We start from the raw sequence: 18,102 nt of genomic DNA on the forward strand, positions 1-18,102 counted from the left end.
CTGATAGACGTCGCGCAGGACTGCAATTCCCGGCAACCCAAGCTGCGCATAAAAGCGGCCTCCAACCTGCGCGTCATTCTCTGACCTCTCTGACTCCTCTGACTCATCTGAACTCTCTGAACGGACCTGCGCAAATGGGCGAAAGTGCTTGAGACAGCGGTGTGTGAGACTGCTCATACTCAGCACGAGACCAACGTCACGCCTTCAGCGCCTTCATTCAAATGGACTATAACAATTGTTCTCTAACGAACTTGTGAAAACTTCAATAAAATCTATGAAGAGAATTTTCCTGTCTGACCTGATAAATCCACCACAGGAAGGTGCATGCGTGATGACTATAGGCAAGTATTAAGGTTGAATAGTTTAACAAAACAGTTTTAAAATGGTGGTTACACTATTTAAGCATACAAGTTGTGTTGATATGTAGCTATAAACTAGGCCTACACTTTAGTGCACCTACTGTAATACCTAGCTCAGGACGACATTTAGTCCAGGTCAGATTTATTATGGCCGGCTCTGGGTGCCTGTAGTCTTTTCTGCCAGTCCGTTTCAAAACGGAGCAATTAGACTTCTTGACTTATGCTATAATGAAGAACTTTGGTTATACCAGCTGTAATCCTCTAGTTAGAAAGGTTGTTTATTGTTTATATGCAAAAAAATATGCTTAATCCCATTTGGAATGGTAATGCTTGAAAGTTCTTTTTTCTGCGATTTGATGTATAGTGGAGAACTTTGATCATACCAGCTAAACTCCTCTGGATAGAAAGGTCATCTTGGACTTAAATTGAAGCTTATAAACTTGGGAAGTTTTTCATATACATTTGAGGCAGTGATATGTATAATAAAATGCTTGAAAATGATCACTTTTGATGACAATTGTCAGGCGGACAGATATTTTTTTTGTCTTTTGGGGTATGTTGAGGGTGATATTTGACAGCAAAAAGGCAGCAATCCCCAAAATCTTTTTTTGGTAGTTTCCCCTATGTGTCAGGATACACCATGCTAAATTATAGGGTTATATGACCATTTATGTAGCTCCAGTACCTTAATATTCACAATTATGTCATTCCGCCAAAAGCTTTTCCCAAAAAGGGTGTTTTTTGGCTCCTGAGACCAAACGGGGCCGAGTTGGGGGTGGTCATTACCATCTTGTGATGGCTCAAGGTATAAGATAATAGGAAATAATAGTGAAAAAAAGGTAGCAAAAAACATCCTGAGGGGTGGACCTGGCTCCCGGCCTATTACGGTTACAGAGACGTGCTACACTGAATCAACTAGCTAACATGCTGCCGTCTTTTTTTTCTCAGATGCAGTCCGCCGGAATTCCCTGACTAAAGACTCCACAGAAAAGCTCTTCAGCACCAGGTGGATATAGCTGACCTCCGACAGAGATGGAGAAGCCAGAGCAAACCGGTAGACATCGTAGATAAGTTTCAAACTCAAATGCAGTGGACTAGTTAAATGTTTCAAAGTATTTGAACTGTTGGTTTTACATGAATGCTGTGATATAGTCCAATAAAAATGCTTTAAACTTGAAAACTGTCTATGATTTATATGCAGATTAGGCATATCTTGTAGACCTGCTTAGCAATTCTAGTATTAACTTGACACGAATGGAAATCAATAAAACCCAGACAATGAACTGGACGGGGGGCTTTACATCGGGGTTCCGCAATAGGGCCTCATTACAGCCGAGCGCTCGGAGAGCAATCGGACCTAGATTCATGCCGAGGATTGGCCGAGTGTTTTCGCCTTAATCGGGCCGCGTTACAGCCGAGCGCTCGCAGAGCAATCGGTCCTAGATTCATGCCGAGGATTGGCCGAGTGTTTTCGTTTTAATCGGGCCGCGTTCGGCCCGCACAATTTTTGCTGCCTGGGTAGTCACTAGATTCTAGTGTCATCATGCTGCCAACCAAACTGCACGGGAGCTGGTTATGTGTGCTAGTTATAGCTCAACGTGTAAATCTATAGGCTACTGACCAAACAATTATCTTGAAAAACAAAGTTATCACGTGTAAGATTCTGTCATCATATTATAAGAGCTCTGCCTCTCCAAACATTTTGGGCGTGCAAATATATGCCACTATGGACGTGAATACCATAGAATACAATATCTGGTGACCATCGATTTTTAAAATGACCACCCTAGATTAGGCTATTGCTCATAAATATCGTAATCGTTTTTTTAAAAAAAATAAGTAATTGACCAACAATGACCAACATCATCCCAATACCGAGAACGTGCACAGACCTGAGCTGAAAGCCTAGTTTTACAAATGTATCACATAACTGGTATCGTAGTAGGCTACCACATAATTTAATATTTAATGTGCAGCCTCAAGTCTAGCCTATACTGTACGCTATGTCTAACTTGCTTCTGGTGTAACCGTGACAGATTTTACGACATATAAGAAATTACCGTTTCCCAACTGTAGGGGGACCCCGAGAGCAAAACTTACATGGTGTTGCTTTAAGTGGGATTATTCGGTGCCCCAAATTTGCCCATCACCCATCACCCCATCTAACAAAATAAGAAATATCATTTTCATGGAAAATTCGCTATGACAGATATCTGTCAACTTATTGCCATGGTATCATGTAGATCCCCAAGGTGAAAATGGGTCTTCTTTGTTGTACATAAAACAAACTATTACTTTTATTTTGACTATTACTATAACTTGTCTTTGCGGTTCTCCTGCTCTGTCATTCATGTCATTCTCTTGAAAAGCGGAAGTAGGCTCTGCTATGCCAGAGCACAGATAGGTGCATCTGAAATGTCAGTTGAAATAGTGATGTGCGTCAACGAGCAAAAAAAGGCAGATGCTATTTGCACCCGGGTGCAAATAATCAACATTGCTATTTAAACCCGATGTGTTCTTATTGATTCCCATGTGTGCCCAATCCCAGAGAATTGTGCACATCTGCAGTCAAATTATTGACATAATTCACAACACTATATAATATTCAAGATAGACCCCCCATGTTGCGGTTGAATCTGGTAGTTAAGTTTGATTTGATCAACTTTGAACATGGATCCCAAAAAGGTGACTGAATTAGCGACTTACTTGGAGAAAAACACATTTCCTCATGGGTGCTCCAAGGTTGAGCGTTCAACTTTGAAAAGAAGAGCGGAGAGTTTTGTTTTGAAGGGTAAGTTCCCATATTTATATATTTCCCCACTTTATATTTGTTTCAACATGTTTGTAAACATCAAATGAGTGAATGTGAATTGATTATTCCATGCTTAGATGGATATCTGCATTAGATATGCAAACGTCATAAAGGCATTGAGCACCTCGCAAAGGTCGTCACTGTCACGGTTTGGGTTTTTGTACTTTTAGTTTATATCTTGTGTCTTCCTGTTTGCTTTGTTTACTTCATGTGTCCTGTTCCATGTGCTCCTTAGTTTACCCTCCATGTGCTCTGGTTTGTTCTGGTCTCCGCCCCTTACCTGTCTCTAATTATTAGTCTGTTAATCCCTAGTTAAATTCACCTGTGTCTCGTTCCCTGATGTATTTAAGCCCTCTGTCTTCCCTCAGTCTTTGCCTCGTCATTGTGTTGTATGTATACTGTGTCACGGTTGGTCTGTCCTGGTTTATTTCCTGAGTAAAAGTCTGTTTCAAGAATCTTCTCGAGTCCTGCCTCGCATTTGGGTCTGGGTGTGATCGCCAACCCTGACTGTCACAAGTCCAAGGGAGGCTGAAGAGGTGTTCAAAGACGTCCACGCTAGTTCGCAGGGGGCTCATGGCGGCATGCAGAGGACACACTCTGCCATCATCAGCCGTTTCTACTGGCCTGGCATGGAGAGCGACATCCGGAAATGGGTGAGTTGATAGAGCAATGGACCATTATAGCCTATCTGACTAATGTCTGAACAAAATCAAATGTCACTCATAAGATAATATCCTCACAAATGTTTCAAGACATTTGGATTTTCTTCGGTTTCTGAGTGTCCAGAGTGCCAGGCCAGGCGGAATACTCTAAAGGAGAAAAAAGCCTATATTCCCATTGAAGTAAGTGCAGTTGAACAATTAATCCAACTTTGGCCCAACAATGGGATTCATGCGCTTGTTCATTTTGTTTTCTGTTTCAGTTCGGTTTCAGAGCCTTTTGAGTTAGTGGGCATGGACTTGGAAAACTGAGGCCCACTAAGAGTGGGCACACATACATGTGTGTGATGGTGGACTACTTCACCAAGTGGGCCCAAGCCTACCCACTTATGTCTAGAGATGCACCGATATGGAATTTTAGTAACGATAACGATAACCGATATTTATCGGTTTGTCGTGGCCGATACCGATACGATAACCGATATTACTGTTGGAGAAAAAAAATGTCAAAAATGAATAGGGGACAACATTTAATAGGCATCACTTAATTGCAGTAATTGTATACCACCAATGACAGACATAAGTCCTCAGTGGTACAGCAGTCAACAACAGCAGTGGCAATAATACAGTATATACAGCGCCCTCCACAATTATTGGCACCCCTGGTTAAGATGTGTTCTTTAGCTTCTGATAAATTCATTTTTTTTCCAAATAATATAGGACCACAATGAAAAAAAGCGTAAATTCCAACCTTTAATACAAGTGCATTTATTTAGAAGGAAAAAAATCCCACATAAAGACATAATTATTTTACATCAAATCAGGTGTGCCACAATTATTGGCACCCCTGATGTAAATGCTTTGTACAACCCCCTTTTGCTAATAAAACAGCACCTAATCTTGTCTTATAATGTTTCACAAGATTAGAGAAAACAGAAAGAGGGATCTTCGACCATTCCTCTTTGCACAAAATCTCCTCTTCAACTCACCACACAGGTTTTCAATGGGATTGAGGTCTGGGAACTGAGATGGCCATGGTAGGAGCTTGATACGGTGTCTGGTGAACCATTTCTGTGTAGACTTGGCCATATGTTTAGGGTCATTATCTTGCTGAAAGACCCAGTGACGATCCATCTTCAGCTTTCGGGCAGAGGCCACCAGATTTTGATTTAAAATGTCCTGGTATTTCAAAGCATTCATGATGCCATGCACCCTAACAAGGTTCCCAGGCCCTTTGGAAGAGAAACAGGCCCACAGCATCACCGATCCTCCCCCATACTTCACAGTGGGCATGAGGTGCTGTTCTGCATACTCATCTTTTTGTTACGCCAGACCCACTTAGAGTGTTTGTTGCCAAAAAGCTCTAACTTTGTCTCATCTGACCAAAGCACACGGTCCCAGTTGAAGGCCCAGTACCGCTCCAGACGTTTGTGCTCATGATTTTGAGTGAGAAAGGTTGTTTTCCCTGCATGCCTCCCAAACAACTTGTTGGCATGTAGATAGTGCCTGATGGTTGTTTTGGAGACTTTGTGACCCCAAGATGCAACCATTTGATGCAATTCTGTAACAGTGAGTTTTGGAGATTTTTTTATTTCTCTTACCATCCTCCTCACTGTGCGTGGTGGCAAAATAAACATGCGTCCTCTTCCAGGCTTGTTTACCACTGTTCCAGTTGTTTTAAACTTCTTAACGATTCCTCTGACCATAGATATGGGCAGGTGTGCGAGTGGCTATTTTCTTATAGCCATTGCCTTACTTGTGAAGGTCGACACACATCTGCCTTACTTGAACAGTGTGTTCCTTTGTCTTTCCCATGTTGAAGAGAAATGGCCTCTGTGTCACGTCATATTGATAGCCCAGGGAAACAGGATGTTAAGAATTACTAATTAAATGTTCCTACATACTCTGACTTTGTAAACTACTGTAGAAATGACAGAAATGACAGAAATACTTTAATTACATTTATTTCCTAGGAATTGTTAGGGGTGCCAATAATTGTGGAACAGGTGATTTTATGAAGAATAATTATTTCTTAATGTGGGATTTTTTTCCTTCTAAATAAATGCTCTTGTATTAAAGGTTGGATTTTACGCTTTTTTTTCAGTGTGGTCCAATATTATTTGGAAAAAAAATGAATTTATTAGAAGCTAAAGAACACATCTTAACCAGGGGTGCCAATAATTGTGGAGAGCGCTGTATATCGGCCGCCGATATATCGTGATCTCTACTTATGTCCAAAAGTGCAAAGGATGTGACGGCCTGCATTTTGGACTGGTTTTATACCTTTGGGGCACCCAAAAGGCTCCTAACAGATCGGGGAAGGTTTGTGCAGCAGCTTGTCACCATTGCTTAGTTATGACAGTGTGCAAACTCCTGCACATGTGTTTCTTATCAAATTCAGCAAATGTCATCAAGCTTTCCTTTATAATGCTGCTCCTTACTGGTGTTTTTTTAAATTATTTTAGTCATGACAGATGAACTTTTCACTGTGTGAGAAGCTTGATATAAAAAGAAACTTCTGTTCCCCATACCATCCCCAGACAAATGGTCTGGTAGAAAGGATGAATGGGACTATACAGAGGTATTGGTGGCATTACATTTGTGGTGATTCTCTCCCCCCCCCCCCTCGGAGAGCTCTTACTAAGCTGGTGGGCAACAAGCCTCACACATGGGACCTCCACCTGAAGTCCACACTTTTTGCACTGCGAACAAAACCGCACTTTTCAACGCAGTTCTCCCCATTCCTCTTGATGTTTGGAAGAGAGGCACGTTACCCTAGCCAGGTTTTGGAGAAGCTTGAAGTGAGTCACTGGTCTCTATTGAGTCTCCAGCAGCTGCTCTGCAAGTCCTGTCTAACTTTCACAAGAAGGCCTTGACTAATATGAGGAAGGTGCAGGACAAGGTGCGGAAGAGGAGGATGAAGGTAGGGAGAGAGGACCCCTTTGCCATAGGGGATAAGGTTCTCAAGAAAAATATCAGGGAAGAGCAGAGGAAGCGGAGCAAAATGGTGTGTGGTATGCTGGGCCCTTACACCATTGTTGTCCTGGAAGGCAAGAGCGCTGACCTCGTTTCCCACAAAGGGAAATCAATTGATCAGCTTGCCCCCTATAATGAGCCAGAGGCCCGGATACCCCACAAATTGCCCCGTAGGATTGGCGCAACCTCCCCAACTGATGAGCCTAGGCCAGGTCCATCATACCAGCCTATGGATGACATGGATAGGCTGGAGTCATCTGATGAACTGGATATACTGTATATCCTGCTGAAGAGCGGCCAGGGCCAGATCCTCATCTGGTGGACGAGCCGGAGCAGGGTCCAGACCAGCTAGCTCATGACTATCTACTGGAGTCCTCTGGTGAGCTGGATGCATATCCTGCTGAAGAGCTGCCAGGGCCAGATCCTCATCTGGATGAGCCGGAGCAGGGCTTGTATAAAAATACACTGAATGTTTTGTATGTTGTATGGTTTACATAGTTCACCATGTGCCCTCTGAATACTCACTTCTGTAAATGCTCAATCCTTTCATTTTTCTTCTCTTTTTTGTGGTGCAATGTCAATAACCATGTCTTTAATTACATGCAGAAATAATTTGTGAATATTTGTTTCACATTAAACATGTTGAAAGTACAAGTGTCTGTGGTAGCCTTCTTTTACAAAATACAATATGCTCCTGAACAGTGAAGTGGTGTGGGTGTTCGAGATACGAGTTCAATTAATGACCAACTGCTGTTTTTAGAAGTGAAGATCCTCTAATGGGTATAATTGGAAATAGATTTGAAGGAATCGAGTAGCAGTCTTGTAAATAGTGACCCTGCATGATCAACAGTCTTTGCAAAATCCTAATCTGAGACTGGCCTGTGATTAGACTGATTAACTCGATGAATTGTCTTTAGATGTGAGGGGGTCTGTGACTACTGTAGTCTTTCAAAAATCTTTTTTGTAGACCAGCCTTAATCTCTAGACTGGGTAAACCCTGTCCGATCTGTCGGCGATTGGATTTCGCCCTGCAACTCAAGCTGGAAACTTGCACATTTATCTCTCCTGCTTCCATTACAAATTTGCGGGGACCAATCACAAACTAGCTTATCAGCCTGGCGCACTCGGATTGTTGGTCTGATTGGTTGAAGTAATATCCAAAATGGGACATTGGTTGTCGTAATTGATTACAGACTGAATTGCTCAGAGCATGTAGCCTCAGTCATATAGTCAGTTTATCCTACTTTTGGAATAATAATATTTGGAAGATAAGACCTTATCTACAATATACCATACAAGTTCTTGTGCAGGCTATTCTTTCCAAATTGGACTATATAAGGTGGCCTTCCTGCTTGTGTAGTGAGACAATTACAGATAATTCAGAATGCAGAGGTGCGTCTGGTCTTTCATCAGCGAAAGAAGACACATATACCGGTAACTCCTTTGTTAGTTGCTCTTCATTGACTTCATAGCAGCAAATGTCTCACTCTGGCCTATACAACACTTCCTGGATCTACACCTTGCTATCTTAATTCCATAATCCACAGTGATCTCTACGCCCTCTCTCACCCACTGCGGTCCTCTGATGAGCTCTAGAAAGTCAGTCAGGACTCTTTTCTTCTGTGATTCCTCATTGGTGGAATAATTTACCTAATGTTCTTTGTTCTAATGATAGTTTAAAGAATTTGTCGTTTCCTTCTCTCTAATAAATGTTTCTTTCCATACAGGTTTGTATGTATTATTTTTATTCTCTTAATTTTTAGTCTTTTTTGTCTAGGCTGTAACTTAACTCACTATAAACTTATAATGTAATGTTTATTGATGGCATTGTAAGTAACTTTTGACTACTACTAAGAACCATAAACATAAATATAATCCACTTCTAAGGACATAAATTCTGAGGGCAGTGAGTCAGTCGAAAAAGTGTAACTGCTGGTAGGCCTACTACTGGCCTCTACTGGCTATTCAGACAAATTACATTTGACATCCTGAAAATATCACCAGTAACAACATTTCATACTTACAAGTGTCAGTAGACCTGTTACTGATCCAATATTAATTAAGGTGGGGATGATGCTGAACTTCCCTGCCTATGGGAACAAGTAAACCAGTGTGATCAATCTGGATCAGTGTTAACTAGGCCTACATCACAACACAGAAACAACAAACATTTTTGTCATACCTTTCCATTGACCATGATATCAAAACGAATTCCATACACCTTAAACAAAGTCCTGTAGCTCTGTCCATCAGCATTCTTGTAGTGGCGGGAATATCTGTAGAGCCAATCAAGGATACTGTTAATATCTACAGGACACAAGGCAATAACTCAGGACTGACTGAATGGACACAAACACAGTGGCCTGAGTCAGGCTGGAGGCTCTACCTGAAGTTGTAGCCTGACGTGACGGAGCTGACAGTGCTGTTCACATCCAGACGGGTGAAGGTGTATCTAGGTTGGCAGTGTGACGATCCTTTGTCCAGATCGCAGTTCCAGTCAATCAGGATCCCAATTACCCCACCCTGCGATGACACGCAGTTGTGTTGGTCAGTGGTACAGAAAAAGGCTGCTGTGTATTTAACAAATCACTGCCAATGAACACAATCATAATATGAACACATGACCTAAATCTGCAACACAACCTCATCATTACATCAAAATGTTATTCATGGGTTTCATCAGGTCCCTTTCCACAGGTGTATTAATCAAGCACCATGCAGTCTGCATTGATAATCAAGGTGCTTGATTTTATTCACCTGTGGAAAGGGACCTCGTGAAACCCATGAATAGTGTAGGCTATGTGTGTGTGTGTGTGTGTGGACAAATTTCCTTCAGAACAAAGAAAGTAACTTAATTAAACTGCTTCCACCCATATTTCCACACATGCTTCCACTCATTTTTCTACACATGCTTTCACCCCTGCTTCCACACATGCTTCCACCCATGCCTCCACCCAAACTTCCACACATGCCTCCACCATAAACTTCCACACATGCTTCCACCAAAGATCATTAAGGGCGGAGCAAGATATTTTGTCGTAGTCCATGGGTGCCTCTCATGTAAAGTTTATACGTCCTCCCTCGCTCCTTGGGCCTCGATCCTCACTGATCTACATAAAGAAAGATAGACAAAGGAATAGACTATCGTTGTTGCCGCCCCATCATTCTTTATGTAGATCAGTGAGGATCGAGGCCCGAAGAGCGAGGGAGGACGTATAAACTTTACATGAGAGGCACCTCGTGTCTATGGGCGCAAAATGGGGTTCACTTCCTCTGCTTAAAGAAGTGTGTCATTGCGTCCCTTTCCACAGGTGTATAAAATCAAGCACTCGATTATCAATGAAATTGCTATCAGTTGCTTGATGATGTTCCAAAATAATCTTGCTGATCTTTCAAGCCTTCTACATTTATTAATTCTAATATGGAAAATAACACACACAAAGCATGTACACTTTCAAGGAATTGAATAAAACCATCAATGGAATAATGGAAATATTTCGCTGCTCTCATCAAGTTACCCCAGCGCCATCTGATCGTCGTTAGCACAAATCAGGATTTGGTTCAGCTGGCTGGCTAATGTGTTGTCAAGGTAGAGCGTTTAGCAACCGGCCAACATCAGCAGAATAAACAAGAGGGGCACACCTGATATAAAGTAGATTTTCTCCAGACTGGAATGGTCAAAAATGCTAAAAATGTATACCTGAAGTGGTCAGAAGGGGTTGAGGGTCATGAAAACTGCCCAAAATTCACATTCAGAACCAAGATCTTAGCATATACAGTACTGTACATGAAATGATCTATGCCCATAGACTTCAATGGAACAGTTGCTGCCTCTGCTCTGCATAAAGGGGGATTTTGACCAGGGGGTCAGGATTTGACTGATTAGCTTCGCCGATTAGCAAAGCACTTCCTCGTCGCCATTTTCCAGAAATACATCACGTCCGGTGCCGTTTTCCCTGCGTTTTCCTCATGCTGATTGGTGGCTGTTCCACTCTCAGCTCATGCACGAGCTTAGTGTGGGCACGAGCTCTCCTTCTGTACCGTACGTCAATCAGTAACCTGGCACTTAATTGGCTAAGTAAAACGGCACCGGAAACAAGTCCCTTGAAACGCCATGTTGAAGCCTGAAAAAATCATTCAATTTTGGCACTTTTCACTAGCCTAGCATTCCCATTGAAATGAATGGGGCGGGACTTGTTCACTTTCTCCAGTTCTTATAATACCTCCATGATTTTGACCCCCCCCCCTTGCGATTCGGATTCCAGGAAGTGGCTTCTCATGAAGTATCTTGCTCCGCCCTTAATGATCTTTGACGTCCACACATCCTTCCACCATAAACTTCCACACATGCTTCCACCATAATCTTCCATCTTCCATCTCCACACAAATCTTTCTTTTTCATTTCCCACCCTGAACGTGGGCAAAATGCACCATTGAGATCTATTGAGATATGTTTTGTATAGAGTAACCACAGGTGGCACTAAAATCACTGAATCACCAAAATTGCAGGGGTGGGGACAAAACATATTGGCCCTTGTTAAAGACATTATTGTTATTATCATTGTTAAGTACATTTATCAACAGAGCGTAGAAACCAGCGTATATCTTACGACGGGGCTCACACGTGATTCATCAAACTTTCGTATCACTCCAATTCCAGCGTAAGAATAAACGTGTGTTGATAAATGTGGCGGCTGGAAACAAGCGTGATTTAAATATCACGCCCCTATATTATGCTCGTTTTAATGGCCTCGCCTCTAGAATTTACGACATGAAGGTGCATTATACGTCCAAAAGAGATCATTAGTGATTTCGAGCCACAGTGACGTCCAGCTGAACCTTGTTAACCTTGACAGCTAGAAGCTGTCATCAAGGAAGGCGGGAAACTAGAGCGATTTAAGCGCAACAGACTTTATTTTAGTAGAGAGAACGCATCATAAATACATTCATTTCAAAACCATACGACACTGAAATTTGCCCTTTGAAAATAATTTAAAATATATAATTCATAAATGTTGCGTTTGCCAAAGATAAAGTATAATCATCTCCTATGGCTATTCTAAGCCATCAAATGTGTCACTTTAATATGCAACATTAGGCCTACAGCAAATAGGCTGCGCATGTACAGGAAAGGTGTTATGTCCGAGATAGTCCATAAATTCAACTCATCAATTTAGGTAATCCACCGGCGATTTACTGCTGCACAGTGCTATGCCGCCTGAAAAACTTGCGTACGCGAGTTCAGACTAGACGTGAGATTTGAGCGTATAGCACCGATCACTTCACATTGATAAATGCCATACTTTGCGTGGAAACAAGTGTGTGTTTTACGTCTGTTTTTGGTCGTACGCACGTTTCATAAATGAGGGCCATTGATCTCAATTTGTTCATTATTAGGGTGGAAAATGAAAAAGAAAGGTTCGCATAAGACAAGATAAATTGGAGGTAATGCAGATTAAAGAAAACATATTTTAAAAATCTTTGTATATTCGCACAAGGTGTTAGGGTGCTCTGAATATGAGATCCAAAATTATTTTTCAAACTTGTGAGGTCTGCTGTTCAGTCCCTGATGGAATTTTTTATTTCTCTTTGTTGCTTTTTCTCTCAAGATTTTTCCTCAAGGGAAAAAAATCAAGAACATATGTTGAGTAAAAATATGTCTGTAAGCCTAAACAGAGCCCAGTCAAGAACTCCGATGAATTTTTTCTATCAACTTTGAGGGACTGCTATGACCATGCAGGATCATCCAGACCACTCGTGGTGATTTTACTACTCCTACATACTATTCCTATTTATGCATCAGCCTGCAAAATTTGAGCCTCCTACAAATTCTAGTTCTTGAGCAATGAACTTGTAAACTTTGACAAAAAAAAGAGGCAGAAAAAAATTGACACCCCCCTCCCCCCGTAAAACTGTCTGTAACTTGGAAAGTATTGATCTTAGCACAAACCTTGTTAACATAGGTGCACATGATTTTCTTTTTTCGATTTGGACACTTGCTAAAGGCAGTGTGAACAGTCAGCCCTAAAAATCGGACATGAGGAGGAATCAGATTTGAATCAGATTCGTCTGCAGTCTGAACAGTTACAATTCAGAGTGGGTGCGCAATAATTGCAGCGTAAGCGTATGCTGATATGATTTCCCGTTTCTTCCTTCTCTGTTTTAGAATTTTGGTAATATCAAGAGGACGTCGCAGGGTTTTGAATGCGAAGAGCAGACGTCTGTCGCTTCCATTCTGGAAAGTGTTTGTTTTCAGATGCAGCCAGTTAGTTAATTAGTCGACATAGACATGCATTAAAGGTCTTATGACTGAAATTATTAACCAGTGTTGAAATAAAATGTGTGAATGTCTTTTCTGTGTTAACTGATGCAGTGCCTGTTGGCTAAAAATAATGTTTTCCAAGAAACTTTTAGTCCAAGTGCATGCGGGCCATTTGAAGTGTCTGGCCAATGTAAACACACATGATCGGATTTGGGTAGCTGGCGAAAGTAGATGTAAACATGCAATCAAAAAAATCGGATATGAGCACAAAATCGGAATTGAGCATATCCGATCTGCAGTCTAAACGCAGCTTAAGTGGCACAAGTCACATGACCCATTCTAATATCATATAAGGCCTGGCCTTTTTAACATTAGCCGTGTTCAAGTTCAACTCCAAATGACCTTTTGCAGCAACGAGAGCTGCCGGTGGCAGCAGGGGCGGGGATGCAAACGCTGCTATGAAGTTGTACACTCTCTACTTCCCGTAGTGTAGACTTGGCTAGACTTGACCATGTGACGAATCACGAGGCACGGACCCGCACGGACCCTTGTGGATATGAGGAGGCATCTAAACACCTGCACATACGTCAGGGATGTAAAAGCCAATTAGGGCAAAGACCTGACGTCATGAAGGCAGGGTCTAGGCTCCGCTGCTCTCCGCAGTACCTCCAGAGCGGCTGCTCTGCTGCTCCGCAGCTGCCTGGTCACGCCTTGCTCCCGCGATAAGTTGAGGCCATGTGATACCGACTGCCGAGTCGAAAACACACCCATCTAGACCATCGTGGACAGATTTTTAACCACGTGCATCTTGTGCTGCGCAGTTTTTGTGCTGCGCAGCCATCTTGAATGCGCCTAATAACAATTGCCACCCCAAATTTGTCCGGTAAATTTGGCTACAGAAAAATGACCTAACACTCTAGTCAGACCTGTGGGGAATAAAGATTAGTCAGTCTTATCATCCTCAGGCAGGGCTGGCAACCGGATAAATCCAGAGACAGGCTAGTGTACTGTAGGTCCGTCCCTCCACTTGCACTGTCACTGATCTGATCCTCCCATCAACTCCCGCGGCCACATGGCTCATCACACCCACTGGCCTCAGGGCCCGAGGTGCTCGTCGACAATCATTACCACAGCTCCTGCCTGGAAGATGTCTGTGTCCTTGATCCACTTGCTTCTGGGCTGAAGACTAGGCAGGTACTTCCTAATGAAATGTTACCAGAAATGGTCCACCAAGACTTGGCTGTGGCGCCTGTGTTTGTGTGTCAGCATTTCAGAGACAGGGTAGACTATTTGGGGTAGGGATGAGTCCAGCCGCCTCATCAAAAGGCAGTTAGAGGTAACTTGGTGTATAAAACTAACACAAAATATTATACTCACTGTTTGAGCTATGTCTTGAAACCTGTGTCCAGTTTTGTTGATTATGTCCCCCACACGGAAGATGGGACAGTAGGGATGGGCTGCCTCATCGTAGATGCACTTCTTTAAATAATTTTCGTCGTTTGTCTCAAGAATATTTGATCTGGAATCAGCAAAGGGCTACGATTAGCCTCAAAACAATGCATCCTCATTTTTCTAGTAGTTCTGAATTACTGCATCATTTCCCTAACAACATTACAATACTGCATTCTCTCCACCAAGATGACCATACTTACTTTGAGAAGCTGAATTTTGGAAATCTGATGAAGTTCTTGATATAGATGGTAAAGTTTTCAGCTTTTCCTAAGAGAGGCACACTGAACATAAAGAGGCCACTGAGTGGCGGTCATATTTTGTACCGCTGTGCGGTACATCTAGTTACAAAGAAAACATCATTGATGTGTACTTGAAAGCAAGTGTTGCGGTAGTAAAGAGTGGGCTCTCACTGGGGTTCCTGACTCCTTTCGGTTGGACACCAGCCATATATTTCACATGTTCCATTTCCCGGGTCATTTCCACTCTTCAAGCACTGACCAGTCTTTATCCCTACAGTGTACAGAAAATGCAAATCACACTTCCACTAAAGTAGACAGCAATTCAGTTGACAATTGCATGCTTCTCCATTCTTGCTGTAATCACTTTCAGTCAAACTACAAGAAATAGCACAAAAGCCGCCCAGTCACACACACACACCAAACATCCCTAAAGTGTAATACTCATTTTCTTTTTATGTAAGAAGTCGATGTTCATGTCCCTTGAATATCTCTTGGGTAGTAAATTTAGACTGAACTGATGAACTGCACTCATTAGCCTACTGTATGTGGTGCTTACTAAGTCATACCATGACCAGCCGTAACGGCCTCTCCAAGTTGGCAGGCATCATTATCACGACAGAGGCCATCAGGAACTTTAAAGCTCTAAAAGAATAACAAAAACATAGAACATTGGAAGTATGCATCCAAACTTTACATCTTAGGAGGACTGTGATAGAAGACATGAACAAAATGCAGGCCATGCCGGTTATGACATCTACGGGTGCAGCTCAAATGGAAAAGCTATTTTTTTCCTGTAATTTATTTCAAGAAGTAAAATCTCTCTTTAATCTCTCTGGCCATGTGTATACATAGCAGGGTATTCTGAAAAATGGATATTTTCCTCTAGCCTGACTCCGTCTGTCTATGTACTTCCGCTCAATTTCTTTTCCATACAGTAATCCGTCTGGAATAGCTTGATCCGCCTTTGTTTACTCCGGCAAGAGCATCTCTGTCCAACCATCGAACTGAGGGCATACCTGACAGCGATTACATTTAAGTTGCATGCCTATCGTTATCGTTGTGTCCACCGTCATTACCAAACATTAGTGATTGAACTCCAATGATTTCAAACTTCAGACAGGTGTCAAGCGCCCTACGTCTCCTCTGTGAAGAGAGTCATGGTCTCCAGGCTAATTTTCCTCTCCATAGTTTTTCAAAATAATTCCATTCCCACAAATGCTAAAAGCAGCTGGGGAGGGGTGTTGCAAACACATCAAGCAAACAGGTGGGCAGCACCTCGCAATGTAAAAACTCTGTTCGTTTTCAGTGATAAAACCTCAATTTTCGTGTAAATGAAAACGCATGAAAATATGAGATTTCTCTATGTGTAAACGGGGTCTCAGTCTGGGCAGGGCAATGGACATTATAATAATTACAAAGTAATTTTGTTTTGAAACACTAATTTATAATAATTACAAAGTAATTTTGTTTTCAAACACTAATTTCAGGACTAATACTGCTGATCTTTTGCCAACTCCATTCAAATATATAGCCTATGGCTAGTGCTGTGCCCTCTCACAGTTTACAAAGGAACTATTGGAAACTACTGTTACCCACATGATTTCCTTTTGAAAGTTTCTGATATTAAAAAGGATATACAGTATCAATTAACAATCACAAGCCAGCTGGAACCTGCCGCTGTCTCTCTTCCTCTCCTGTCAGACATGTTCCAATTAAATGGAGTAGGCTATAACGTTGAAGTTAGATCTGCTGCAACGGAGATAGAGAGGACACAGCATGTAGCCTATCATCCTTATGTAACATACTGTTTTGACACTGATATTGTAAGCATTCTCTAAGCAGAGTGAAAAGCAGCAAAGCTAACCACAATGTCATCCCAGGAAATAGCTATCAGACTATGATAGCTTAATTAGATGATTAATTAAAGTGTGTGGCGGGCCGGATGCGTAGTTTGCCCATCTCTGGTCTTGTATACACTGTAGGAGAGGCACTTACCTCTGCACAGTTTCCTAGTTTCTGATTGGGTGTTTCCATGAAATTAGTTGTGATGAAAAGACTTGCTTTTCCCTGCAAAGACAAAAATAATAATAAAATGTCTCTCACTATTATACATTGCGATACCTAGATGTTGTAAACAGCAGTTTGTAATGGGTCCAACGGGCTACATCTCAACAGAACTACACGCCACTGTACACCACAAGCTTGGACTCACATGAGGTGGGATAACGTAGTCCTCTGGGCCCCACAGACTGAGTCCTGTGTCGCTGGAATTGATCAATACAACCCCTTTCACTTTGGTCATCACAGAGCTCTGTATGGACTCCTCTCGAGTTTGATAACCCTTCTTCATTACAAAAACCCACCTATGCAAAAGACAACAGAAGACAAATGTACAAAATGTAGCCCAAACTATAAACCTCAAAAAAGAGAGGAATGAGAGAACTCAGGACACCTCATTATCTGCCTGATACAAGCCTTGATATCTAGTATATTTGTTTATGCTAAGTCTGTTGTACAGAAAAAAAATATGTTATGTGAGATTATGTGCCACCATGCCCTAGATCAATTTCTGAATGTCTACAGATAGCCATCCATCATACAGATATACTGTACATTTGATTGATGGTCTATAGGCTAGTGGTATGTTTGACTAATGAGCAAAAATTAGATGTTAAATACAAATCTATCAACTGCAGTGGGCAGAATGTGACTTACCCAATTAAGTAGCCGATGACAGACAGCATAAACACTCTATATAATACGCCAACTGTCTTATTTTTTGCAACAGCAAACTTTCCGGTGTCGTAAGTTAATGCAGCAGAGAGACATTTCTTAATCTTTAACGTTGACATCTCAAATGATGAAGATCGTCATACACCAAATAAAGCACTAAAGTGTAGGCTGAACTCAAGTGAAAGAGCAACTAAAATAGTCTACATGAAGAACAGCACAGGTACAGTATCAATCAGTTGTTTATATTCCACCGTCTTCGTTCAGATCATTGACCTAAAACCTGTCAAGTCAAAGTTACTATCCCACGGGGGCGGGGATAGGCGTATTAAGAACACACAACCAAAGACACAACGCAAAAGTTAATAAATAACGATGAAGACAGCATACAACACAGAGAGACAAGGACCAGTAGGCCTATATGAAATAAAATACAGCGCAAGATCACTCCACGGAGAGGCCAAGATAAGCAACAGTCCAGAAGTCCAGTGTGCAAGAGGAGCAGAAAGTGCAATAGGCTTGTGACATCATTTAGCGGGTGATTCAGCACGTTGGCAATGGCTGTACATTCAAAGTTTAGTCCTATGAGTGGGAACTTTATAATAGGCTGCCC

General features: G+C 41.9%; 1 protein-coding gene across 1 annotated transcript; it reads right to left on the minus strand.

Moving 5' to 3' along the window:
* Positions 1-8,803: 8,803 nt before the first annotated feature.
* LOC134099143 (P2X purinoceptor 5-like) lies at positions 8,804-17,611 on the minus strand. The gene is made up of 10 exons (XM_062551935.1): positions 17,475-17,611; positions 16,972-17,122; positions 16,755-16,826; positions 15,326-15,401; positions 14,931-15,030; positions 14,721-14,801; positions 14,446-14,587; positions 9,193-9,329; positions 8,989-9,082; positions 8,804-8,896 (listed from the first exon to the last, which is right to left on the minus strand). Exons 1-10 carry the CDS (start codon positions 17,609-17,611, stop codon positions 8,804-8,806), a joined length of 1,083 nt encoding a protein of 360 aa, XP_062407919.1.
* Between the last annotated feature and the right edge of the window lie 491 nt (positions 17,612-18,102).

Source organism: Sardina pilchardus, chromosome 13 (genome assembly GCF_963854185.1).
Source record: "Sardina pilchardus chromosome 13, fSarPil1.1, whole genome shotgun sequence".
Taxonomy (NCBI): domain Eukaryota; kingdom Metazoa; phylum Chordata; class Actinopteri; order Clupeiformes; family Clupeidae; genus Sardina; species Sardina pilchardus.